This window comes from Perognathus longimembris, unplaced genomic scaffold (assembly GCF_023159225.1).
Source record: "Perognathus longimembris pacificus isolate PPM17 unplaced genomic scaffold, ASM2315922v1 HiC_scaffold_5439, whole genome shotgun sequence".
In the NCBI taxonomy this organism is placed as follows: Eukaryota; Metazoa; Chordata; class Mammalia; order Rodentia; family Heteromyidae; genus Perognathus; species Perognathus longimembris.
In genome coordinates, this window is record NW_025960866.1 from 28,929 (window position 1) to 56,502 (window position 27,574).

At 43.2% G+C, this 27,574-nt stretch overlaps 1 protein-coding gene and 1 long non-coding RNA gene across 3 annotated transcripts; one reads left to right on the plus strand and one right to left on the minus strand.

Moving 5' to 3' along the window:
- The first annotated feature begins 1,772 nt into the window (after positions 1-1,772).
- On the plus strand, positions 1,773-26,943 carry LOC125345253. The gene is made up of 3 exons (XR_007209717.1): positions 1,773-1,919; positions 22,312-22,318; positions 26,932-26,943. It is a non-coding gene; the product is annotated as an uncharacterized LOC125345253 (long non-coding RNA).
- LOC125345250 (2-Hydroxyacid oxidase 2-like) lies at positions 6,932-19,200 on the minus strand. 2 transcript variants are annotated; one of them, XM_048337460.1, is made up of 7 exons: positions 19,032-19,200; positions 15,990-16,141; positions 15,223-15,509; positions 12,002-12,211; positions 8,602-8,760; positions 8,181-8,250; positions 6,932-7,209 (listed from the first exon to the last, which is right to left on the minus strand). In XM_048337460.1, exons 1-7 carry the CDS (start codon positions 19,160-19,162, stop codon positions 7,154-7,156), a joined length of 1,065 nt encoding a protein of 354 aa, XP_048193417.1. In that variant the 5' UTR covers positions 19,163-19,200; the 3' UTR covers positions 6,932-7,153. The 2 variants fall into 2 exon arrangements, with proteins under 2 accessions (XP_048193417.1, XP_048193418.1); XM_048337461.1 differs by lacking the exon at positions 8,602-8,760.
- Positions 26,944-27,574: the final 631 nt, after the last annotated feature.

A 27,574-nucleotide genomic window follows, 5' to 3' on the forward strand; every position in this document is an offset into this window, starting at 1 on the left:
TTTATATACACGAATGAAAACAGAGTCATCTGTTGAGATTGTTTTAAGAGGGAGGGAGGATGAGGGAAAGTAGTGGAGGAAGCTAGTGACGGGGATATATTATATGCAAGTATGGAAACGTTACAATGAAACTTGTTGTATGCCAGTTATAAAAGTGGGACTCCAACCCATGATGGGACTCTAAGCCATGACAGTTGGTGGGACTCTAACCCACTATGAAAATTGTTCTATACCGAATTCAAAGGAGACTCAGTTAATGGGACTAGGATTCTATTAACTGCAAAGTGTCTGCACTCCACCAGGGAAGCTAAGTGCAGCCCCAAGATTCGGCAGGGCTGAGTTTTTAAAGGCAAAAGCCACATGTACCACACACAGGTGGTCAGGCAAGTTCTGTGTAAGCAAGCAAGCAGACATACAGAAGCAGAATAGGTGGTGAGTTACAAACAGCAATTACAATTCCAGTAAACAAGGCAATCCATCATTTAGACAAGCAAAATACTCTCTCTTCATTCAATTGTTGCTCTTCCTCATTCCTTTCTTTTGCAAAGGTCAAGCAGCTCTGGGTCAAGCAGCTTTCCACTCCTGTTATTCTCAGTTCTATTTACTTGGGATGGCTCAGCCTCTCTAGCTAGGACAACAGGTGAATTTTCTTGGTCTGGATGTCTCAAAACCTCCCTGCAGGGCTGGGAATATGGCCTAGTGGCAAGAGCGCTTGCCTCCTACACATGAAGCTCTCAGTTCGATTCCCCAGCACCACATATACTGAAAACGGCCAGAAGGGGCGCTGTGGCTCAGGTGGCAGGGTGTTAGCCTTGAGCAGGAAGAAGCCAGGGATGGTGCTCAGGCCCTGAGGGTCCAAGGCCCAGGACTGGCCAAAAACAAAACAAAACAAAAAAAACAACCAAACCTTCCTGCACAACTGATTTAAGCTAATAAAAGTATTAGAAAGTTTTTCTAGATCCAGGACCTAAAAAGAGCACACTAATTACTCAGATAGATGTATATAAGGATAATTTACACAGTATTTCCTTGTAATGTAACATGGCATTACTATCTGTATACCAAATTGTATTAATAGCATCTGCTATTATGATTTGTTTCACTCTTAGAAATAAAAGGCAATCTGAAATTACCCAACCAACTCTCCAGCTGGATAGGATGTAGTCTGAAGGATTATCTTGCCATCATTCCAGCTTTGGAGTCCTTATAGTCAGTTACCACAAGAAAACACGGTGGAGGGGCTGGGAATATGGCCTAGTGGCAACAGTGCTTGCCTCCTACACATGAGCCTCTTGGTTCGATTCCCCAGCACCACATATATGGAAAATGGCCAGAAGGGGCGCTGTGGCCCAGGTGGCAGAGTGCTAGCCTTGAGCTGGAAGAAGCCAGGGATGGTGCTCAGGCCCTGAGTCCAAGTCCCAGTACTGGCCAAAAAGAAAAAGAAAAAAAGAAAACATGGTGGAGGGGCTGGGGATATGGCCTAGTGACAAGAGTGCTTGGCCGGAATAGATGAAGCCCTGAGTTCGATTCCCCAGTACCACATATACAGAAAACCACCAGAAGTGGGGCTGTGGCTCAAGTGGTACAGTGCTAGCAAAAAAAGAAGCGAGGGACAATGCTCAGGCCCTGAGTCCAAGCTCCATGGCACGAAATAAATAAATAAATAAATAAATAAGAAAACATGGAGGGGATATCCTTCCATACTCACTGGTCAGTGTGATAATGTGACACAATGTAATGGTTGTGGTGTGTGTCTGTGTGTGTGAGTGTGTGTGTGTGTGTGTGAGAGAGAGAGAGAGAGAGAGAGAGAAGAGGTGTCTGGAGGTGTTATCTTGGTAGTTTTTTTTGTTGTTGTTATTTTGTTTCAAGGCTTATCTAGAAGATGGTTTGCTTATTTTCACCACCAAGGACAGTATATTGTTGCCTTGTTTCAGATATGAGAGAAAGAATGAAAGCAAAGTTATAGACTTACAATTGGAAGGACACTGAAACAACTGGTATCTGACCTAGACTTCTGTGATGTGGAAATGAAACCAGAGTAAAGGTTTACAGAGCGAATTAAGCTTCACTCTGTGATGCAGAAGAGTGTATGGGTGTAGGAAAGGGCCATCTGCTATAGGATGTAAGAGGGACTATGGTTATCTCTGCCTACTGTCAGAGATTTACGTCTGGTTTTGGGGAATTCTGGGTGATGATATTTCTCCTGCTTTAATCCATGCAATTAGTTTAACTCTATGCATTTAAACTGAGGAAGTTTGATCTACCTGGTAAAAGTAGTATGATCAAATTAAGATATCTTCTTTCTCCTTTACTGGTTAAATTCAATATGTTTTCTAGTGTTTCTGAATATCTTGTCATTAAATTTTCTTTTTCCCTACATTTTTGGAGGTCATTGTGCTGCAAAGAATAGGCACTGGGCAACAGATGATAGGATGGTGTAGCATCTGAGGTGATGGCCACAAATACTTTTTTTGGGCCAGTTCTAGGGCTTTGAACTCAGGCCTGAGCACTGTCTCTGGCTTTTTTTTTTTCCCCTCAAGGCTAGCACTCTACCACTTGTGCCACAGCCCCAATTCTGGCTTTTTCTGTTTATGTGGTGCTGTGGAATCGAACCCAAGGCTTCATGTATATGAGGCAAGCAATCTTGCCACTAGGCCATATTCCCAGGCCCCATTTACTCCTTTTGTGTCACTGGCCTTGGCTTTGTGAGTCATAGTGAAAACAAAATCCCAAAGTCCTTTTCATCAGGCAGAATTAAGCTATATCAAGGTAACCACATTCCTTTTTTTTTTTTTTTTTTTGCCAGTCCTGGGCCTTGAACCCAGGGCCTGAACACTGTCCCTGGCTTCTTTTTGATCAAGGTTAACACTCTGCCTCTTGGGCCATAGCGCCACTTCTGGCCATTTTCTATATGTGGTGCTGGGGAATTGAACCCAGGACTTCAGGTGTATGAGGCAAGCACTCTTGCCACTAGGCCATATTCCCAGCCCCTGTATTCCTTTTGAAATTACATTTTAACTGACATATTGCAATTGTACAGTGTAATCTTTAATGATGTATCTCATATACAATAATCGGATCAGGTAACTGGTGTATCTCACTTCCAAGTATTATCTGTCAACAAGTATAGCTTTCAGTTCCAAGTATTAATCACTTTTGTGTTAAGAACATTTAGCCATGCTCTTTTACTTTTCCATGATCTTCTCTCCTTCTTTGACGGATATCATGTGATACTTGTCTTTCTGTGATTGACATTTCACATCACCAAATGTTCTCCACTGCCATCCATGTTGGTCCAAATGATAGACTTCATTCATTTTGTGTAATATGTCACATTTCCTTTATCCATTTATGAATCTATGGACACCAAATTGATTCTGTGAAAAGTGCTACAACAAGTAAGCAAGTACAGATGCCTTCAGAATACTGGTTGCAGTTCCTTTGGAGATAGATATCCATCATTGGGACTATTAGATTTCTAGTTCTATTCCCAGTTTTGGTTTTATTTGTGTTTTGGTGAGGAACTTCTCTACCATGTCTTACAATGGCTGTACTAATTTACATTCTCATCAGTGATAGAGGCAAATTCTACTTTCTCAGCATCCTCACCAGTATTTATTATTTTTTGTCTATTTTGATGATACCTATTGTGAGTGGGATGAGATGATATCTTACTGTGGGTTTGTGTTACATTTCCCTGATGAATAGTGATGTTGAGCATTTCTGTATGTACTTAATGGCCATTTGAGAAAAAGTACCCTCTTTTGCCATGCACTGGTGGCTCATGCCAGTAATTCTAGCTACTCAGGAGGCTGAGATCTGAGGATTGTGGTTCAGAGCCAGCCCAGGCAGAAAAGTTCATGAGACTCTTATCCCCAATAAATTACTCAGAAAAAACTGGAAGTGGTGCCTTGGCTCAAGTGGTGGAGGGCTAACTTTGAGCAAAAAAGCCCAGGACACACACAGGCACACACAATGCCATCTTTGAACAAATGTCTGTTCTGGTCACTTATCCACTTTTAAATTGGATTATCTATTTATTATTTATTACTATCTAGTTGTTTGATTTCTCTACATATTTTCTGGAAATCAATCCATTGTCAGATGAACAGTTTGAAAATATATTCACCCATTCTTTAGGTTCTCTCTTCACTTTGCTGATCATTTTTGTTTCTGTACAGAAGTTTTATGTAATCTCATTTGTCTTTTTTCCCTTTTGTTGGCTGTGCTAACTTTTTTTAAAAAAAAAAACACCTGACTAACATCAGTGTTCTAAAATATTTACTGTACATTTTTTCTAGTACTTTTGTAACTTACATTTTTCTTCATCATTTTGGTACTCGGAACATTCCTTAACATGCACTTTGTTATTTGGGCTAGCCTTGGAACTGCTCTGTGGCAGGGCCATGCAGAAGAGGGTACAGTCCAGGACTAACAGGAGCTTTTGTGTTCAATGGCTTAGAGTGTGACTCATTTTTCTTGGTTCCATCCTAACTCATTGCCCTCTGGCATTGCTCTATTTCTCCAGATATGACAATATAGTTTGATCTATCTTTGCTTTCCTAAATTACTTCATCTAATAAATCTGTTCTCAAGGCTCTTGGGAATGTCATTTAGGGCAAGGTTGACTAAGGTCTTTGTGATGTTGTAGATAAACAGTAAGCAAGGGCTAGGTTACTTGAAGGTTGTAGTAAGGGTGTGTGTGTGAAAATGGGGTGATTTGGTGAGTTAAGTGCAGTGGCCAGATTATCTGGATGGCCGGATTATCTCCCCTGGCTGAGGAGGTGGCAGGTGACAGATCTATACATCAAGACTGAGTCAACTACAGGAAGAGGATGTGAATTGCACTTCCAGTATAGGCAACAATAAATGGGAGGCAAACATGTTTTTCTTACTTCAGGAACGGGAAAGAGGCCAATCTGGCTAGCTAGCACTGGAGGGGAGAGTGCCTAGGAAATGAGTCAAAAGGCTCAGCAGATGATGCAGTGCACTGGAGAGCTAGTGATCAGTCTAGAGTCAACGAAATTGGAAGAGCTAATGAAACTGGAAGCCACTGAGAGATTGTATAGTAAGGTATAGGAATGGAGTTCTCTTCTAGAAGTTCTCTGTAATATGGAGGTCAGATCTGGACAGCGCCATCATTGGCTCTTGAGGGGTGTCAGATTGACTCCATCTCAGATTAGTTAAAGAGAGCAGAAGCCCACTCCATCTTCACTAAGGCCTTCTCCCCAACCCCATCCAGGGAAGTTCCCCTTCACTGTGATAAGACTGTGTAAACTGCTTGATCACCCGAGTAGTGGACTGTTTAAGGTTAAACCTGTGCCCTCCCATGAGTAGGTGTATCTGCCTCCATCATGTGAGCCCTGCCAAATCCAAGCACCAAGTCTGACTAAATTGATAGGTTGGTTCAAACAGTTGCTATGAGGCAAATGGTAACTCCATTGGCCACCTGCGTGTGACCTGGCATGCTCTGTAAGTATTGTAACCTCATTGGCCACCTGCATGTTGCAAGGTTGACCATCTGGTATTTGCCTTTATAACCCAACCTCCAGCGTGGCTGGGGGCCTGTGGTCCCAGCTCCCAAGTTTGGATCCAGTCATGGCCAGCCGGCCTGCTTTTTACGGTTGCAGTCCCAGCTCCTGAGTCTGGGCTGTGACCCTGGCCAGGGAGTGTACTTTTTACTATCCCACTAAATCCATCTTTTTCCTTGAGACTGGCACTGAGTGGTGGACTCTTAGAGGGATGGGGGATTCCCCCCCCCCAGTCCCATCTATTGCACTGTGGTCCCCTCCCTTGGGGGGACCCCATTACATTCTCTAGTAAGTGTTTGAGGCTGCCATGTGGGAGAACAGACTATAATGCAAAGCAAGAAAGGCTACGGGGAAAGCATTTCAGATAGAGCCTGCTTATTGAAGGCAAAGACTTTCATTCCTTTTAACAGGTCTTCATGTATCAGGTGTTATTTAAATGGGTGCTTCTGCCTTAGAAATCTGTTTTGGATGACTGAGGGTTCAGGAGAGTTCTGAGGCTGATAGTATGACTATTCATTTTTCTTTGAATTTATGCATCTGTCCTCCATCCATCATCCATTTATCCATCGCACAAATGTTCATTAAGAAACTATTATTTGTCAAGTCAAGTACCAAACCTTCAGTTGTTTGTTTGTTCTTAGAGTCATTCCTTGTCTATTTAGGGAAATAAGAAATAAGGCACATTCCCGTAAAGCTTGAAAGAGAGGAATGTGTACAGGGGAGATAACTATGGTAGGATTCGGAAACAATGGCTAAATAACAATAGCTACTATTACTAAAACTTCTACTAGGTGCTTAGCATTGCAATCTGAAATTTATGTTAGTATTATCTTACTTAATCTTGCTCTCAGCGTACTTGGCAAAACCGTGTAATTCTCATCTCTTGGATCAGGACATAGAAATGCAAAGAGAGCTCCTTGCTGGCCGCTCATGTCTGTAACACTAGCTACTCAGGAGGCTGAGATCTGAGGATCACAGTTTAAAGGTAGCCCAGGCAGGAAAGTGTGGTTCAAAGTGGTAGAGTGCTAGACTTGAGTGTAAAAGCTCACAGACAGTGCTCAGGACTGAGTTCAAGCCCCATGACCAGCTAAAGCATAAACAATGAAAAACAAAAACAAAAACAAAACCCAGAAATGCAAAGGGATTTTAAACAACAACAACAAAAAAGGTGGGCCAAGCACAGCATATCATACAGCATATCAACTACAGCCCAAACAGTCACACCCATCTGTATGCCTCGAAAGACCATGTTCTGAATTACTCTGTTTGTCTATTGTCTATAAGACTAAGATTTTTATTGGAAAATATATGTCTGGCTTTTCTCTTCAGAGCGAAGTCTCACCATTAGTTCTTACACAGAGAAATACAGGATTTGCAAAAGAAAAAAAATACTATCAGGCATTTCCCATCTACCCTCTTGTGATCTTTATTTTGAAGTAGAGTTTTAGGCAAGACAAATCATATAAAAGGAAGCAAGGCCAAGAAGGGAGGGGTACATTGAGGACGGTGAGGCATTTGGAGGGCAACAAGCACAGGGGGTGGGGAGTTGATGGTTAGGGCAGGCGCTCCAGGCCAGGCCAAGGTTCAGGCAGACCAGCATTGCATATCATGTTGTGGGGTTCTTACAACCTGGAGAGCTGAATCAGGTCCCGGTTGATCTCGGCAATGGATCGGCAGCCTAAAATAGCCACTGAGTTACAAACCTCGCTTTTCTCATTCCTGGGCCTGAGATGATGCGGTTTAAAAACAAGCTTTTGATCTTAGTGCTCATCTGATAAAGCATACATACAGGATGAATAATTTTGTCCTGATTTATTGGGGATTATTTTATGATCCTATGCCTATGTTGTGTTTTAACCCAGCTATGTCAAAATGTCAGAGTAAAAATGTAAAAACTCCTATCAGTTTTAACAACCAACTCTGATGGGCTATAGTGATCTTTGACCTTTAGCTCCATTCTGACAAGGAATGGGCCATAGAAAGGGTAGTGTAGGAGACACAGTGAACACTCCATCCAACACTGCCTTCTAAGGGGAAGTTCTGACGGAGGAAATGATCTTCTTTGCCAGGAGATCTTAAGTAAGATGCAAAACCAAGCCTGTAGCTGATGTCCTACACAGGGATTGAAGAGAGTCACACTAGACAAGAAATGAGCAAGAAGTAGAATACGGGGCTGGAAATGGTAGATTCCAAAAGGCTGTGTGGAGTCCTTGATGATCAGAAGGACAAAACATAAAAACAAGCTGTGTGATATTGAACTGGAAATTCTTTCCATATCTATGATGTAGGGACCTTCATCTCTAGTAATGTAAAATTAATAAAATGTATTCACCAAAGTACTAGCTAAGAGTCTTTTCCTAAAAGAGAAACCTGAGCTGGAATTGAAACCTGGCAGGAAGGGTGACACTTAGCAGAAATAGGAACTCAGAGCCAGGGTTGATTTTTCCAAGAAATGGCAGTGATTTTTGAAGCAAGTTTTGAGTTTACGTTGGCAGAGAATAGTGCCTGCTGTTTGGCTGGGACCTTTCTTTCCTGTTTGGGGATGGCTCCCAGGCCAGGGAAAGGTTAGCTGGATGGAAGAAGGGCTGTCTCTGCATAGGAACCCCCCTCCCCTTGAAGCTCTAAGTCAGGAAAAAATGAAGACCTTACCTGTAAGGGTCATAGAAGTGCGGAACTCCTCTTTTAAAATGTTCAAGACTTCCTCAACACCCTTTTCACCCTGATCTCAAGACAGAAAAGTATAAGGGAAGGAGAAACAAACAAAAGCCTTAAAGGCACATTCTGATTATTTGTCAAATATTAAAAAAAATAGAGAGAGAGAGCTGTGACAGGGAACATAGAGGAGCTGTAAAAATCAATTATGTTTTGAAGAAAGGAAAGCAAAGGAAAGGTAAGGATGAAAGCTGTTGAATATTTGTAGGTCCAGAGACAGCCTGAAGATGTGAGGAGTAACTATCCTTCAGGTACCTTGAAAAAATGGCTAAGTTGGAGGATGAACCACCCACAGAAAAGCCTGGAGCAAACGAGAAGCTCAAGATCTTCCCATCTATTCCTACTTTGCCACTCTCACCTTGCAGGTAAGACCCCACAGGATTGGTCTCCCAAGAAATATGCATTTAGCTCCAAGGGCCAGGGCTTTCAACACATCGTTGCCAGTTCGAACCCCACCATCCAGGTACACTTCCATTCTCCCTTGAACAGCAGCCACCACTTCTGCCAGGGCATCAATCTGAAAAAGAGACAGGTGTACACCTGCCAGAGGCTGGTGTTGCCTCTGTGGTGATGGGCAGTGGTACGTGGGCCTAAGAGGATGGGAGGAGGAAGTGCAAGCTTCGGCCATGTCTGAGGCTGCTGCAGCTCCTCCTGCGGAGGCCTCCCTCCTGAGGCCCAGGAGTCTCTGGACTCAACCTCCTGCCATTTTCTGCTTCACTAACTCCAACAAGCTCCTTGCTGACTTTTATTTTTGTGTGTATGTGCCGGACTAGGGCTTAAACTCAGGGCCTGGACACCATCCCTTACCTTCTTCATTCAAGGCTAGTGCTCTGCCACTTAAGTCACAGATACATTTCTGGCTTTCTGCTGGTTGATTAGAGATAAGGGGTCTCAGGCAATTTTCCTGACCAAGCTGGCCTCAAACTATGATGCTCAGATCTCAGCTTCCTGCAGCGAGGATTACAGACATGACTTGTTAATCTCATTGTTGACTTTTTAAACTTTTTAAATTTCTTTAAAAAATGCTTGATTTCTCTGCTACCCTGATGGAAATATTTTCTATTTATAATGGTCATTTTAATGGGAAAGAACATGTTGGCTTTTAATTTTCTTCTACTGTTTCTGTTTCTAGGGTGGCATAGCTAGAAATCTTCTCCCTGCTTGGGCACTTAAGGACCACCCCCCCCCCTTTTTTTCTTTTCTTTTAGCAAAATAAGTATGGCAGCCAGGGCTGTTGGACTACAGCCTGTCTTGGGCAATTAGGCCACACAGTCATTCCTTACCTCAGTTTGTGTCATCAGTTAGACCCTGAGAAATGGAAATAGGAATGTGGCAACAGCATTGTGCAAGTGGAGTTTAGGCCTTTAAAGGACAAATCAAAGTAGTTGATAATTTTGGCTTGGATCTGAGGCCAAGAGACCTTGATTCCTCCAAGGTATCTGCTTCAGTGCCAGGCTCCCGATACTTTCAAGTCTGTCAGGAGATACTAGGCCTCTCAAGGGTCTTGGAGAGGAGGCTCAGGAGGGAATTCTGTACTGCCTCAGTGTTCTGGTATGCTCTGAGGAAGGCAAAGGAGAACAGTTAACCTTGGGCCCTTGGGTCCTTCTTCCTTTCTTTCTAGGTGTGTGTATGTACTTGTCTGCGAGTGCCCATGTATGCATGCCAGTACTAGGGCTTGAACTTAGCATTTTCATTCAAGGATGAATGACTCTTCCACTTGAGCCATTGTTCTACTTCTGGATTTTTTGGTAGTTAATTGGAGTTAATTCTCATGGACTTTTCTGCCTGGGCCAGTTTTGAACCTTAATCCTCAGATTGCTGCTTCCTGAGCAGCTAAGATTACAGTTGTGAGCCATTGGCTCCTGGCTTTTCCATGTTACCTCACTAGCTTTGGACTAATCCTTATTTATACACTCTCAGATGACTTAGCTCCTGGGAGAGGAACCTACTGCTTGTTCTGCTCAGCAAATGTAGTAGGAGAAATTCTCCTTTCTCATTGGGAGAATTAGCCCACCTCTTTTTCCACACATTACTCAATCATCTTAAGGAAGCAGGCTGCTGAATTGATAAATGACAGCTTGACACTTGCTATATGGTCTTGATCTCGGTTTTTTTTCCAAAAGCCTGTCTCCTCCTGTGACTGCTACTTGATGGTAGTGGTGGGCTCCTGTTCACTTTCGGCTCCTATCACGTGAGAGCATCGGACCTCTTGCAGCTGGCTGAGCTCCTTGGTCTTCTCTGTTCTACTCATTCCTGGGTGTATGGGAGATGAAGCTATGAGGATCTTTCAGGAAGTGGGTGGGAGAGCTCAGTGTGCATGTTGAAGACCTGCTTTCCCTCACCTCCAGTCCTGGTGCACATGTTGGGATGGGAAGTATGCAGCCTGCCCATTCTCTTCAAACAAACCCTTACCAGAGAGATATGTTAAGTATGTCCATTGCTCTCCACGTGGCTTGCTGTTCGTTGTATCTTTTCTTCACTAGCAAATGAAGAGGAGGAGGTGAGTAGTAGACACTACTCAGCCTCACAAGTCAGGGGATGTACCAGAGGCCTACTAGAGCGTTTCAACCTCTTTGGAGTTGTCTTTAAGAAGTGATTGGGGAGGCTCTAAGGAATTTTTTTTTTTTTTTTTTTTTGTCAGTCCTGGGCCTTGGACTCAGAGCCTGAGCACTGTACCTGGCTTATTTTTGCTCAAGGGTAGCACTCTGCCACTTGAGCCATAGCACCACTTCTTGCAGTTTTCTGTATATGTGGTGCTGGGGAATCGAACCCAGGGCTTCATGTATTAGAGGCAACCACTCTTGCCACTAGGCCATATCCCCAGCCCGGCTCTAAGGATTTTTAACTTTATAAGAATGGTTACTTAAATACTGTTGAAAATAGTGAAAGATGGAAAGCAGACGTAGTGACATCTATCTGTAATCCCAGAAGGAAAAAGAAGAAGAATTGAAAATTTAAGGCCATTCTGGCTGACAGAGCAATATTTTGAAGAGAGATGGTGGAGGGGAGGAAGGAGGGAAAGAAACATAATATAGTGAAGTACTGAAAGGAATACAGCTATTTAACCACAGGAAGTTGATTATATAAATTGTCCTTTCATAAGACACATCATTAAAACTAAAAGAAGCACACGTTGAAACAAAAAAAAATGTTCCTAATGCATTTATAAATGAAAAAGAAGTAAATTCTAAGACATGACCCATAGTTTTTAAGCAGGAAAATATTATGTTTGTATTAACCACATTCGTGCTAGTGATGAAATTAGAGAATGATTTTCTTTTATGTTTTTGCATGTGTGTATCTGATCATTTATCTGCAGTGAACATAAATATATGAGTTAGGGAAGAAAAGTACATGTTAGCTGTTACAGTTCATTAGCGGCTCTTTGGCTCCATCTTGACTGGTATGTATTAGCAGTAGTGAGGCACTGCTTTTTCTTGGCTGTGTCAGAAGGTCACATGAGGTTAAGATGACTGGAGCTCTTCTTGAGGTAGGGACCTCCGTGCCTTTTTACACCTCTTCTGTTCTACCTTGACCTCTTATTGTCTGTTGTGAATATGGACAGTTTACTTGGCTTGAGCCTGAACTGCAGCCTCCCCCTTTTTGGCCCTTTCTCAGACTGAGGGGATGATACACAGAAAATTTTCACAAATAGCTTGCTGTGCACTGCACTATCCTCTATGACTGGATTGGACAGAGTACTCGGGTGTGGACTCACACCACGCTCCCAACACCACCTTCAGAGGTATGCCACTTACTGAAGCAGGAACTTCATCAAGCTGCCTCCCTCCGTGGTTGGAAACAAGGATGCCTTGAACATTGTGCTTCACTGCTAACTCTGCATCCTCTCTTGTCAGGATCCCTTTAAGGATGATGGGCAATCGAGTCAGGCTCTGAAGCCAAGGGATGTGATCCCAGCAGAAGAATGCATTCATGGCAGCCAGCAGAGAGGAAGGCACAGCCTTGGCCTGTGGGAAATAAGAAGGTAACTCATAGTCTTGAACTCATACAAGACTACTTGGCTTGTTGCAAAAATGACACACATTCAGAGCAGTTACTAGCTTAAAACGAAGAGAGAACTAGTCAGGAACTGGTGGCTCATGTAATCCTATCTACTCAAGAGGCTGAGAACTGAGGATCCTGACTCAAAACCAGCCAAGCAGATGAATCTAAAATACTATTTTCATCAATTAAGCAGCAAAATGCCAGAATTGGAATTGAGGCTCTGGTGGTATAGGAGTGAAACAAAATCTAACACTGCTTCCTAAAAAAAAATCTGTTTTTTTTTGTTTTTTTTGCCAGTCCTGGGCCTTGGACTCAGGGCCTGAGCACTGTCCCTGGCTTCTCTTTGCTCAAGGCTAGCACTCTACCACTTGAGCCACAGCGCCACTTCTGGCTATTTTCTTTCTTTCTTTCTTTCTTTCTTTCTTTCTTTCTTTCTTTCTTTCTTTCTTTTTTTTTTTTTTTTTTTTTTTTGCCAGTCCTGGGCCTTGGACTCAGGGCATGAGCACTGTCCCTGGCTTCTTCCAGCTCAAGGCTAGCACTCTGCCACTGAGGTGCCAGACTTTGAAGTCAGGCCCCACCACGTGAACCCCATTTTAGAATCGAACCCTGAGCCAATCAGATTTGTACCTGTGTTCTAATCTTGCTTGCACAGCTGATTGTTGTAACCTTGTTCTTTGCCTTTATAAGCCCTGTGTAATCACAGCTCGGGGCTTCCTCCTAACCTCCGCTGTGTCGGTGGGTAGGACGAGGCCCGAGTTGGCAGCTCGTTAAATAAAGCCTTGCCTTGCTTTTGCATTTTGGAGTGTCTGAATCTCGGTGGTCTTCTTGGGGGTGGTCTTGCGACTTGGCACAACACCACCTGAGCCACAGCGCCCCTTCTGGCCGTTTTCCATAAGTGTTGTGCTGGGGAATCGAACCAAGAGCTTCATGTGTAGGAGGCAAGCACTCTTGCCACTAGGCCATATTCCCAGCCCTCTGGCTATTTTCTATATATGTGGTGCTGGGGAATTGAACCCAGGGTTTCATGTATGTGAGGGAAGCACTCTTGCCACTAGGCCATATTCCTAGTCCCCCTGAAAAAAATCTGAATAAAGGACTTTCTACTTTCATTACCATTTGTTTACAACCACCTCTTTGCTCCATAATTATGCCAAAATCTAAAGACACAATGACAGATACAAGAGAATCAATATCTTAAAAGAATTTGAAGTTTAGTACGTGTGATGAATAAACAAAAGCAGAGGCCAAACCTATATAAAAGTATAGGTTTTGTTTGTGTGTTTGTTTTTGTTTTTGTCAGTTGTGGGGCCTGAACTCAGAGCCTTGGCTTTGTCCTTGAGCATTTTTGCTCAAGGCTAGCACTTTACCAATTTGAGCCCCAGCTTCACTTCCTGTTTTTGAGTGGCTAACAGGAGGTAAGAATTTCACAGGCACTTTTCTGCCTGGGGCTAGCATCTAACTGCAGTCCTCAGATCTCAATCTCTTGAGTAGCTAGGATTACAGGTGTGAGCCACCAGCCCCTGGCTCATTGAAAAGTTTTTTTTTAAGCACACATTTTTTTTTGTTTTATTTAAGTAGTTGTACAAAGGGTTTCAGCTTAATGTATGAATTTATGTGTATAGTGCTTTCACCATCATGTCATAATGTACATAGAAATGCATATGTACATTGAATATTATGATCACATTTGTCTACCCCCTCTTTTTATTTATCTGCCTCTCCCCTTTTAGTCCCCACTCCCTCAGTTAAATCCTATCTTTCAACTTCCTGTTGTTCATTTTGTTTAACTGCATTGCCTCTTAAATGTTCAAAGGAGGGCTGGGGATATGGCCTAGTGGCAAGAGTGCTTGCCTCATATACATGAGGCCCTGGGTTCAATTCCCCAGCACCACATATACAGAAAATGGCCAGAAGTGGCGCTGTGGCTCAAGTGGCAGAGTGCTAGCCTTGAGCAAAAAGAAGCCAGGGACAGTGCTCAGGCCCTGAGTCTAAGCCCCAGGACTGGCCAAAAAAAAAAAAAAAAAGAAAATGTTCAAAGGAGTTATACTTTGAGATCTTGCTTCTACATATACCATCAGTTGGTCAGTTTGATTGTGTACATCTGTTTATGGACTGTTTACTGACGTAGTGTGGTTGAGATATACACAGGCTAGTTAGACCTATAAAATACTCCAAGAATTGTAAACCACGTATTATCGAATATATACCATTGGCTCACAAAGTACCCAGAATAGCCTTAAAATCACTGTGCATCTGGAAGTGGGAAGAACCATTTCAGAGCACCTCAAGACCAATTTGTGGTTAAGAACTGTTGCATATCTTGTCATCAGACTCCACAGTTGCCCATCGGCTGAAAAGATTGTCACTACTATCTCTACTGTAGCTAACAGGTCTCAGCTTTATTATGGTGTTCTCTCTCTGGGGCACTCTACTCCTTTCAATGGAGGCATTTTAAAGGAGTAGTTACTTAGTTCAGAGATCCCAAAGAGATGTGCTGTGGCTCTTTCGTGTTTCAAGGGATGAGTTCAAAAGGCACATCAATGTTGATGCTCAGTTTTCAGGAATGCAGAGTGGGAACTGGCTGACTAGATTGACTTGCCACCGTGGGCTGTGAGCGTGCATCCTCCTGAGAGTCAACTAGGTATGCCTGCCATTCACAGCGATTGCTTTGTATGTAGGTAAAATCAATAGGAAAGGCTGGTGATTGCTTTCCTTTCCTACCCAGACTTTCCTTTTCCTCAGCACCTGGCCCTGGCCCTGGTTGAGAAGCTCCATGGGTGAGAAGATTAGATTCTACTTGCCTGGAGTTTTGGGGGACAGGAACCAGATCTTCTTTTTGACCTGCCACATCCTTAGTGTCTGGAGAGTATAGACACTAAGCAAATACTAGCAGAAACAAGGAAGGAAGGGAAGGTAGGGAAGAAGGAAGTTTGCCTCCTCCAGTGCCTGAGATTGAGTCTGCCACTTTTCCTACCTCATCAGGTGATTGAAGAATCTTACATAGCTTTATGTTTGCCTTCAAATCGATTTGGTTCCTCAGGTCATCACGCCTTTTTCCAATTACGGGCACATCCACAGAGACCACCAGAGCTTTGAAACCTAGAGATTCTGCCCTTTGGATCAGCTGTTTGTTCAGCTGCCAGTCAGGCTGCACAAGGAGTTGGAACCACCGTAGGCCACTGGGAGCGGAAGCAACAATGTCTTCCAGGGTGCAGCTGGCATAGGTGCTGGTGATGTAGCAGACACCTGCTGCTTGGGCAGCTGCAAAGCAAAGGACAGGACTCAGGCCAACTTTGCTGTGTGAATGAAGATAAAGCTTTCCTCCCTGTTTGGCAGAGGCAAGAGATGGTTCAGTGAGCCTGAGAAGCTATTTAAGTCCTCTTCTCTATACCCTGTCTTAGAAGCCTCGTATCCCATACCAAAATGCTTTCCAGTCAGATACCATTGAATTCCCCAGATGATGTCAGGTTCAGTCAAGAAAGCCAACTCACCAATTCCTTAGTGAAGCACAAGGGAATTAGAGAATGGGGATGTAATTCCAGGGGGAAAAACCTCAAACCTTCATAGCATAAACATGAGGAAATCAAGAAATGCTTTAAGCTTTCTCTTTCCTGTTTTCCTTCATTCCAATCACATTGTTTCCCTGAGGCCCTTGAGTGAGATGTTCTGGAGCTTTTTAGCCACTGCCAGAGGGGGATCCCCCACACCCTCGGGCATTCCCGGCTGCCTGTTGGGTCATACCTCTGGCTGTGCTCATTTCTCCATCAGGCCAGGCAATGCAGTGCAAAGCTGTGGGTGCGATGCAAATGGGAGCACTGATGGCTTCCCCCTGGATGGTGGTCCCGGTGTCCACCTGGGACACATCTTTCAGGTAGCGGGGACGGAGGCGGATTCTGCACAAGACGAGAAGCTCTGTTGGTAGAGTTTTCTTCCCGTTATGGCGATGGAGTCTAGAGTCGGGGACCCCGGATTCCTGATGCAGGTCTACGCCAGGATTAGTTTTTTGAGGGATGAGTTTTAAGGGCGTGGCTGGGTCCTATGAATCCACGGTTGGTTCACTGGGCGGATCCCAAGTAAGTAGTGCAGGCCCAGCAGAAAGTGTGCTCCCAGGAGGTGTCCCCTTGGCCATCCTCCTGGGCCCAGCCCTGTTGAGTGGCAAAGGGGGTTGATGTCCTGGAGTGCTGCCTTCCTCACTAGAGCCATGGCGCCTGTACCCTCCACTGAGCAGTCCTAACAAGGACTAGAAAGGAAAGGTAGGAAGTACCCAGAAAGGAAGAAAAGCTCACTCAAAGAGAACAAATCCCACAACATATTCATGGCTTTTTTTTTTTTTTTTTTTTTTTTGCAGGTTGCTGCTTCATTTAGCTTAGAAAAAGGAAGGCAAATTCATGAAGAATAAATATGTAAAATTTTAAGACGCATGAAAACGAAACCTCAAAATCCAAAAGCGTATTTTTTTCATAAACTATAACTCCTGTACATAAATTTAGAGTTTCTGGAAATAGTAATTTTGTAAATGAATAAATTAACTTATGAGTAAGGTAAGGGAGCAGTTTTTCTAAGTTCTTTTTTTTTTTTTTTTAAAGAAAAACTGTGATAAGGCATTGAAAACATGAAAGCACACAGAGACATGTTCATTTAGGAGCCATTTTTCCATTTTCTCCTGGCTTCTTCATCAGTCAGTAAGCTTTGTGTGTGAAGGACCAGGTAGGCACCGTGGATCATACCACAGTCTTTGTCACAGTGGTTCAGTTCTGTTGACATAGCGTCAAAGCAGCACAGACAATACCAAGTGACCAAGCATAGCTGTGCTCTGATAACACTTTGTGTAGAGATACTGAAATTAATGTTCATGAAGTGAACTGAATTAATGTTCATGTATAGATAGTCTGGTGCCATGTACTGGCAATTCAGTCAGCCGGTGACAAAGGAGAAGATGGTCCCATAGGATCCTAGGATGTGTAGCCATCCTAGCTTGCCCATACTTTGGGTCCATCCAACGATGGCATTCTCTACCAGTGCAATTCCCAGAACATGTACTTGCCATTGAGTAATACAGGACTAGTTAATTAATTATTTTTGCCAGTACAGGACCACTCAATCTCTCCCTTCTGCCTCCTTTTTTTTTTTTTTTTTTGGTGATGTTGTTAATAGCTGGTGCCCTATCATTTAAGCCATGCCTCTGCTTCTTCATTTTGTTTCCCCTAGCTCATTGGAGATAAGATTTGTCTTCCCAGGCTGGCTTTGAACCTTTCTTCCCAGATCTTAGGCACCTAAGTACCTAGGATTATAAGCATGAGCCATAGGCACCAAGGACATGCCTATTTTTGTCTGTTTTTTTTTTCTTTTTAGTTTTTACAACACCATTTAAAAATAAGTACTCATCTTAAGTATGTGCCCCATACAAAATTGTCGTAATTGGTTAGAATTGGTTCATAGCTTTGGTGACTGACTTATGTTTTTTTTTTTTTTCCTACTTTTTGTGTATGTGCCAGTCTTGGGGCTTGAACTGGTCTGGGCACTGTCCCTTAGGTTTTCTTTTGGTCAGTCCTGGAGCTTGAACTCAGGGCCTGAGCACTGTACCTTAACTTCTTGCTCAAGGCTAGCACTCTACCACTTGAGCCACAGCACCACTTTGGGCTTTTCCCATATATGTGGTGTTGAGGAATCAAATCCAGGGCTTTATATATGCGAGGCAAACACTCTACCACTAGGCCATATTCCTAGCCTCTCCCTTAGCTCTTTTTGCTCAAGGCTGGTGCTCTACCACTGAACCACAGCTTTATTTCTGGCCTTTTGGTGGTTAATTGGAGATAAGAGTCTCATTGACTTTTCTGCCTGGACTAGATTTGAACTATGATCTTCATATCTCAGCCTTCTGCATAGCTGTGGTTATAAGTGTCAGCCAACAGAGTCTGGCTCTATCATTACTTTAAAAGCATAACCCTGGGCTGGGTATGTGGCTTAGCGCTAGAGTGCTTGCCTTGCATGCATGAAGCCCTGGGTTCAAATCCTCAGCACCACATAAACAGAAAAAGCCAGAAGTGGCGCTGTGGCTCAAGTGGCAGAGTGCTAGCCTTGAGCAAAAAGAAGCCAGGGACAGTGCTCAGGCCCTGAGTCCAAGCCCCCAGACTGGCCAAAAAAAAAACCAAAAAGTATAACTCTTTTTTCTTTGAGCCAATCATCTATCAACATCATAACTTCATATCTTCTCTAAACCTGAGTCCTCTTCTATCTTACATTTTTTTCCTCCCAGGCAGAAGCTTAGGAGCTTAGGAGAGTTGGGCATATGCATGCACCAAACTGTTTTTCTGTGCTGTTCACTGGTTTTTCTGGAGCCCTTACCCCCATGTTACAAAGTTTCTGGAATGCAGAGGAAGGATGGCTCACTTGTGGTCCTTCTAAGATGAATTAGCCCTGTCCATTACCCCTTCGCTGGTCTCCCTCCAAAATAAAATGGGGAAAATGTACACTCTTGTATCTAGAGTATTCTGTACTCTTTTTTTTTGCCAGTCCTGGGCCTTGTACTCTGGGCCTGAGCACTGTCCCTGGCTTCTTTTTGCTCAAGGCTAGCACTCTCCCACTTGAGGCACAGTGCCACTTCTGGCCATTTTCTATATATGTGGTGCTGGGAATTGAACCCAGGGCCTCATGTATATGAGGCAAGCACTCTTGCCACTAGGCCATATCCCCAGCCTAGAGTATTCCGTACTCTTTGGAGACAGAAACAAGGACTGACGATGCAGCTTAGCTTGGCAATAGAAAGGATACAGAAGACTCAACTTTTTAAATGCTGCCATGTTGTCGCGCATGGTGATGCCTTCATCCGCAGCTCCTTCAATAAAATCCCATGATGCCTTAGGCAGCCGCTCTCGAGCTTGTGCTTGGAAGTCGGTCAGACATACCAAGGGCATTTCTGGACCTTAGGAAACAAAACCCAGTGAGCACATATCAGATGTAGAAGTGGGAGGACACTTAACTCAAAAGTGTTTAGATGCAGTATAATACAATGTATTCTTTAAGTTAATGGAGTTATTTCATATGATGCTGACCCCCAATCCAGGAGTTCTTCCTTATCACACTCCATTCCAAAAGTGTGATCTTTTGTTCTTCTGAATGTCTCCCATCTCATCGTCTCTGCTTGGCACACATTGCCATGGATATAGTGAAGGCCCTGCCACCTCTTAAGAGATTATTACCAGAAAAAGCGTTTTTGTCTTATGCTTCCATGTTCACTGCCTATCTTATCTCCTCCAGCTACCTGAGTTCTTCCCAAAATAAATACCCGTTGATGCCCTTAGTCCTTCAGAGTGAGGGTCTCTCAGCACTCGTAGCCTCACGGACCTGCTTCCCAACCATCTCGCTGGCTTCACATTGAGTGCCATTTCCTTAGCGTTGTCATTCAAGTCACCCTGTGGAACCTGGGACTGAACTGATACTCCTGGGAGTTCCCAGGCCCATCTGGAATGCCTGTAGTCTCTGAGGCTGGAGGTGACATGGTTGGAGATAGGGGACATTTTGCCAGTTCATGGATGACTCTTTGAACAGGTCGCCTAATATTATTAGGGGGCTCAGTTACCCTCACCCACCTCTTTGTTATGTGAGCTGTTTTTGAGACCAAGAAAACAAAATGTGTTACTTTCATTTGTTCCCATCCACAGTCTGAGGTTGGTAAATGTAGAGCTTGATAGCTCTGATTGAGCCACCCCAGAGATAGGAAAGAGGACAATGTTTGGTTTTCCCCAGTGGAGCAATAACAGTGAGATGAGAAGCTTCTGGAATTCTCTAGACACTGTTACTCTCAGTCACAGCATGTGAAGGTCTTGCATAAGAGGAGTCTAGAAGGAAAGGCCTTCAAAAGGCTGCGATGGGAAAACCAGCCAGGATCAGAGAGAAGAAATGAAGTAATATGCTGTGTGTATGTGTATGCTGTGTGTATGTATGTATGCATGTATGTATGTGTGTATACATGTACTGGTATTGGAGTTTGAGCTTGGGATCTCGTGTACTAGCTCAGGGTTTCCTCTCATTGCTGGCATATTTGTCATGTAAGCCATGCCTCCAGTTCCAGCTTTGCTACCTCTATGGAGATAAGAGTCTAGAGGACTTGTTTGTCAGAATTGGCTTTGAACGGTGTGCCTCAGATCTCAACCTCCTAAATAGCTCTAGTAGAAGGATCTTTTTCTCTTTTGATTATCTTCTTCTGAGGGTAGACTATTGGGGTTAACTTGTCTAATAGGGAGGCCAAAGGACCAGATGCAGTGTAGTGTGCTGGGTATCCTGGCTGTGGGAGAGAGATGGGGTAGAGCTAACCTGAGGTGTCCAGAGACAAGTCAAAGTCTGTGCAGCCATACAGATAAGTAGTCCATGATACCTTCTAAGGGTTAAGTAAAGGAGTTGCATGACAGCAGAGCCTGTGGATGTGCCGGTTCTGGCTGGAGGGTAGGAGGGGAATTTGGATCATAGTCGCAGAACTCACAGGAGCCATTTTCAGGACAAAGTACAGCACTCATCCCTAATTTAATTTATTCCTATACAACCTTTTGAAGGGTCACTAAACGGTTGCAATTAATTAGTTGTGGCAATTTCCTACCTATTATTTCATGTACATAAAACAGTTAATACAGCAAGTCTGTGAATATTATTTTCTGAAAGACCAGCTTGCAAGGTCAGACCCTGGCTTCTCTCTTAATGATTGAGATTGCAGCAGAGTTCCCACTATTTCCTGATAAGAATGGCTCATTGCACGGGAACTGCTGGCCTCCAAAATGTGATTTGTACTCAGCATCTGATTTTCCTCTGGGATAAGATTTTCTTACAGAGGATGGTCTTATGACCACCCTTCAACGTAAGTCTCTCAACCTTGAGGCACTAATGAGCGTTTCTGTAGGTAACTTGGTGGGTGTTGGCATGTCTCCACCATAGGGGAAATGAGCGCATTCTGTTCGGTTCTCCTGGGAGAGGACTTCTGCCTGGTTTACAGATTTTGCCCCTTAGCCTTTCTCTCACTGCTAAAAGTTATGCTTTGCAAAATGTTTTGCATCTCTTCACACCATTAAACCATCACTCTTTGCTAAGAACTGAATTCTCCTAGTGAAGTATCAAAGCTGCCTTGTACCCTAGGCTTCAGGAGAATATGTGATGTTTTCTAAGCACTTGAATTGAACATTCTCCTGTGTGTCAGCTCTCTGACTTACTGGATGAGAGTTCTCCATTAGGTGTCAACTCTTCCGACCCCATAGGTTTACAAACTTACAGAAAGTTTCTTTGTAGTATTTCTAGTAGAGACATTGTTAGTGCTGTCTAATATGAGACATGTGGGTTAGACTCAATCGTAATTATCTGCCTAGAGTAGTGTAAATTGCATAATTTGAGGGCTACTTGGAAATAAAGCATCAATCTCAAAAATCCTTAAATAAAGCAAAATAGCTCATTTGTTTACGTTAAAAAATCTTGGAAGTTTTCCTGTGAAATAGAGATATTTGAATTAATAGGGTATTAATCTCTTTACTTAGAATTTGAAGTAAATTAGGCCAAGGAAATGAATAATTTGTGAAAGATTAAAAAGCAAATTATCACACGAATGGTTCTAGATCTGTAAATTATTACAGGGATGGTTTAGGAATTATTCCCGGAATGGTTCTAGAACTGTGTTTATGGTAACCTCTAAATATATATGTTTTTCTTTTTTCAGTTTGATAGTAAATAGCAAAATAGATGGTTCACATAAATTTCATATTATATTGCAAAGAAATTTTTAAGTTTAAAATACTAGTGTGCTTTTTTAAGAAAAACAATATATATATAGTACTTAGGAGAACACTTAGTCTATGATTCTTTTTTTTTGCCAGTCCTGTGGCTTGAACTCAGGGCCTGAGCACTGTCCATGGCTTCTTTTTGCTCAAGGCTAGCAGTCTACCACTTGAGCCACAGCACCACTCTGGCTTTTTCTATATATGTGGTGCTGAGGAATAGAACCTAGGGCTTCATGTATACGAGGCAAGCACTCTACCTCTAGGCCATATTCCTACTCCCTAGACCATGATTCTTTAAGGAATATAAGACTTAGAGTTGAAGAGGAAATCTATGTTATTTAAAGCTCTTCCTAATATTTGGAGGGAAGATCTTATAATAATAATATGTCTTGTATATTCTTATTTTACTTTATCTCTGTTTCTGTATTTTTTGTCTTTGTCTTTATTACTCCAACTGTCTAAGAGGAAGATGGAAAAGTAAGGAGGTTTGTACACTAAGTGCTAGATAATATTATTTCAGAAATTAGCTCATTTAACTTCTTCAGGCACTTTGTTTTAAAGTTAAGTGGCCAAGTATAATTAACAAGCTAATGAGAAGACAGCAAAAATACAAGAGCAAAGATATTCTGACCAGCTCGTTAGTAACTTGGAGTTCTGCTGTTTCAGTGACTGAAGGTTCTGAAGACCTGACAGGGATGGTCCAGATTGTACTGTTTTTGCTTTTTGACTTAACGCACTCAGGCTAGACATCTAGTTGTTTTCTTTTGGATATTTTCTATAATGCATGCTGTTATCATTTTGGGAACTCTGGGGAACGAGAGTTGATATTTGTAGGATGACCTCAGAGGTGTCCTGTGGGAAATGTCTTGGGGTGTGGCGAGGACAAGGTCTCCCGCTGATATTGTTTAAAGGAGCACTTCTTCAAAGTAACAGGAGGTGTCCTTGAAGACCTTCCTGCTTGGTTTGTAGAAATGTTTGTCAACTTTCTCCATGGGATGTCAGAGATAACACTGAGGCTGAGTTTGAGAGATTAGATTGCTCAAGGTTGGCTAAAAATGCCTTCTTCAACCATCATATTATGTAAAGATTTGTAAAGACAGTTTGTAAAGAAGTTGTGCAGATAGTGGCTGCAGGTGGTAAAGCCAGGGTCACAGCAAAGGCATAAAAAGGCATAGCAAGGGCAGCTTATCGGAGAAGAGCTTGTAGCCGTGGCTTGGGCTATGGATCGAATGTGTCAGGGGAAGAAAGGACTCACTGTTACACTGAGACAGGTGAACTCCAGGGAGACCCCCACACTGGGAGGTCAGGGGAAGCAAAGGGGCTGGACATAGTTTCCCAGCTCTGTCCTTAGAGTAAAAGTGGGACCAGGGTGTTCTGGCATGGGGGTGGCCAAAAAGACCAAGGGTTCCTTTTATTTGAGAGCATGAGTCTGGTAGCCTCTGCTGGGGGCCCAGTTACAAGCAGTGAGGACTGATTCTTGATTCTTTCAGCCCAGGATCGGCTCTGGCCTGAGCCCTCATGCGTTGTGGGGCCAGGACTGCAGACCCCTCCCAGGCCTTGACGACCATTCTTTGGTTTAATGTTTTGGGTGATGCTAATCTTCCTCCTTTAGCCTTCCAATCCTCAACCATTCTCATTTGTCTTCTCTTCTTCTTCTTTTTTTTTTTTCATTAATGAATCTCCTACTCTTAACTGTGAGCATGTTCTAACTTGACAGTACAATGTGACAGTTCTTTTTCTGTGACATTGGGTATTGAACTCAGGGGCCTCCTGTTTGCTAAGCAGGTGCTCTGCCACTTGAATCATCCCTCCAGCCCCTTTCACCCCTGGTTATGTTTTAGATAGGCCTTCACTCTTTCCCACCTCCCGCCCCCGCCCCGGCCCCAATCCTCCTATTTATGCTGTAGCAAAGATGACAGATGCCCACCACCACACTCCGGGGCTTCTGTTGAGATGGTGTCTCAGGAACTTTTCTTTTTCTGCCCAGGCAGATGCTTCTGATCTTGGTGGCCCAAGTAGCTAGGATTACAGGGGTGAGCCATTGTACCCAACTTAATGCTGTGTCCCTCAGGACTGCTGCTTTGGGGATAAGAGGTTGACTCAGCGTGGGCTTTGTGGAAGAAACCTGTGTACTATGGTTCTAGAATACAGGCACAACTGTGATCTATGGAGGCTGGCAGGGCTCACTGTCGTGGCCCCTTAGGTCACCATGACCACAAAGCCTCTGTCAGGACTGGAAGACAATGAAACAGCTCAAATGATGGAGCTAAGGAGGACCTTAGAGAGGAAGAGCTCTTGGCCTAAGTTTGGTAGCAGAATTAAAACATGAACCAGGTCCTGGCCTCCAACATTCAGTGCTCTTTCTGAAATGGTGTGTAGCCTGGCAATGTCATCGGAATTAGCGTCTCTGTGCTCGAGAACAAGCTTCTTAGCAAAGAAGGGTCTCAGCTCTCTAGAGACTCAGTTCTTCTACGCTGGATTTCATCCACCCTCCTCTACTGCTTTGAACTCTGCTTTGTCACTATCAGCAAAGGACCTGAGCTTGAAATTGGATGTACAGAAAAAAAAAAAAACAAAAACTAGTGCTTGTGGCTTCCCAAGACAGTGTGCTTCAGGGTAGAAAGAATGCCTGGCACTTACGAGTTGTGTTGGCAGGGACAAGCTACTTCTCATTAGGAAAGCTAGAGGTCTTCCTAATTTCAGTGTAATCCATACTGGGTTTATAGCCACCAGGCATGAACCTGTAGGGTCTGTCAGATCAACACTGGAGTTCAGCATAGACTTTGTAACCAGGAACCGGTGCATTTAAGGTTACTTGCGAACAGCTGGCTGGGCCCACAGCCTTGGCAACTCCAGACCCTGGAGGTCATTTCTTTTTTAAGTTGTTTTATTTTTGGCTGGAGCTGTGAGGGCGTCCAGGAAGCAATCAGTCTGTCCAGATCTCTATGTTACTTTCATCTCATCCATCTTGCATTAGTAAAAAAGATTCAACATTTCACTTGTAAGCTTTTATTTCCTTATATATCCAGGAAAGCTATATACACTTTCAACCTCATATTTCCAGTGGCTTTCAGTGCAGCAGTTCTCCACCATACATAACCTAGGGGTTTCCCAGGACTCATCTCATTGCTGAAACTCAGCATCATTCTAGGAAATTCCATCCCACTGACCCTAATTCTGCGCTATTTATGTCAATTGTGATTAAAGTCAACGTGGGAGAGAATAGCGAAAAGTGTGTGTGTGTGTGTGTGTGTGTGTGTGTGTGTGTGTGTGTGTGCAGTTGAAGTCCAGCAAAACAATTTCAATCAGTTCTGAAAATGAGTTCCCTGGATATACAAAATGGTAGCCCTGCTTCAAGCTTTAAGCTAGAAAAGTCAGCTGGAAATTAATGAAACTTTTGATGAGTGCTGGCAACAGTTTATCTGTATTGTAAATAAACAACTGAGTATGGATTCATTCTTTAGGGAGTTTGTGGGAAGGTTTATGTTGTACAGAAAGTCAGCAGGAATAACAAAGTTCAAACTCTTGTGGAGATGGGGTAGAGGTGTCTGTAGCCCAGTGGTAAAGTTCAGCTATGATTGTGTTTGAAAGCTGCTTAACATTGATATCTCAACTCCTTTTGATTTATTTCTATATTTAAAAGTGACTTCCTACAGCAGGTAACTTAGGAAGTGTGGTCAGTGCGAAAACACTGACCTTTCACTTGGGCCAGCAAATGCCCTGCCTGCATTTTTCACATATGTCCTTTCATCTGGAACTCTCTTTTGTAGCACCTTGGATTTCCGGAATGTCAGAATCCATGGAGAAACCTCTTGTGATAAGAATCCAAATTTATCAATGTTTCTCAAAAACAATGGCCTTATCTTGATATGGTTCCACCTGTCCAATCCTTAATCATCCTCTTGACCACTGACCACACATTTGACCTCAACAAGGGATTTATGCATGCATTCCTGCCTCAGTGCTTCCTGCATCTAACCCTAAAGCTCTGGTCTCTGCCTGGAAGACAGGCTGAATTGCTTTCTCCCTCCTCTCACGTGCAGGCCAGCCCATTACTAAAATTTCCCGTGCCTTTCAACAACTCAGATCTTCTTCCATCATGTCTTGGCATAAGTGGCCAAATCTGACATTTGGAATCTTCAGTTTAGGACTCTAGTCTAGTGTAACTCTGGGTATAGTTACTTATAGCCATGGTTAAAACATGGAGAAGCAGGCAGGAATAGGATTAGACACCAAGTAAATGCCTCAGTGATAACTAAGAGTAGGAAAGGGGAAAGGCCTTAGATAAAAGCTGTGTTGGCTGTTGTGTATACCTTCCCTGAGGGCTCAAGGCCAGGCCCCTGTGGAAAAGTATTTCTTAGGAGCCACCCTAACCTGCTTTAGAGAGGAATGTGGAAATGATTCTGGCCCTGAGCCCAAGAAAGGCACATCACAACATCACAACCTTCTTCTTCCCTCTGGTCCATCATGACAAAATCCATGTGGCCACCACCATCAGAAATAGTAGGAAGAAAATGAAAAGCACTAACCTGTTCAGCTGTTAAAAAGTCGATTGTAAGAGCCTGTGTGCTGCTTCCTCAGCTTCAAGCAGAGCTGGAGCTTTTTATCCTGGACTTTGAACATAATAAACTTGAATTCTTCTTGTGTGAACATTACAGGTGCTCCCTAAGATGCTGTTGCTTTGATATTTGTGAAGGTGTTAATGTTATACCACTGGTGTCTGTTTCCAAAGACCTGTGTGTTCATTCCTTTCCAGTGTGGGAATGGTGGAGTAGAGAATAGGAGGATAGGTCATGGATACGGAGTTATGGAAAATGGGACATTCTCTATGTAATCTGCCAAAAAATCTGTTTCCAAATCTCTTGAAAAATAAGAATTATACATTAACCATTTCTGTATGGTATATCTTGATAATAAGTAACAGAGAGTGCTTGTCATCTGCAGTGGACTTTGACTAGTCATTCCTTGCACGGTCTCTGCATCTGTAAATACAACCTTTCTCCTCTTAATGATTACAGCTCCTTCTTGTTTGCTTTCCTCTGAGCCCTTAGGATTATGGCAAGGCTGGGCACTTGTTTTGGAGGAAGATAGCCACAAACCTGGGGTCACCCAAGTTCTTGGAGCATCAAGCAGGTTAGCTTCAGGACCCACAGTCATCTGCTGGGAACACTAAATTATAGTATGCTTTAATTTAGGTAAGCCTACCGTGTGAATATGAGAATGGAGCTGCTCTTCATGACTGTACCACATGGAATGATTTACCTGGTGAAATTGGGCTCTGCCAACACAGAGGAACTATGTCTGGTGAACTTGGAATTCTTGGGATTGATTAGTGAAGATGAGCTTATTAGTGACCTCACTGAAATTTTTGTGATGTTTGTTTTTGAACTCTCTTTGATGACTAAATGCAGTCAGGCAAATTTAGCTGGCATATACTTAAATATTGGCAACTGGTTTGTTTTTCTAATTTTTTTTTTGTCCAATCCTGGTCCTTGGACTCAGGGCCTGAGCACTGTCCCTGGCTTGTCTTTGCTCAAGGCTAGCACTCTGCCACTTAAGCCACAGCGCCAC

Coding starts and splice junctions, on each gene's coding strand:
- LOC125345250 (XM_048337460.1), bottom strand. CDS start 19,162: ATGCCCTTGGTATGTCTGACCGACTTCCAAGCACAAGCTCGAGAGCGG. Junction 16,142..19,031: donor AACATGGCAGCATTTAAAAA/GTTGAGTCTTCT, acceptor CGTCTTGTGCAG/AATCCGCCTCCGTCCCCGCT. Junction 8,251..8,601: donor TGTGGGGTCTTACCTGCAAG/GTGAGAGTGGCA, acceptor TCTTGAGATCAG/GGTGAAAAGGGTGTTGAGGA.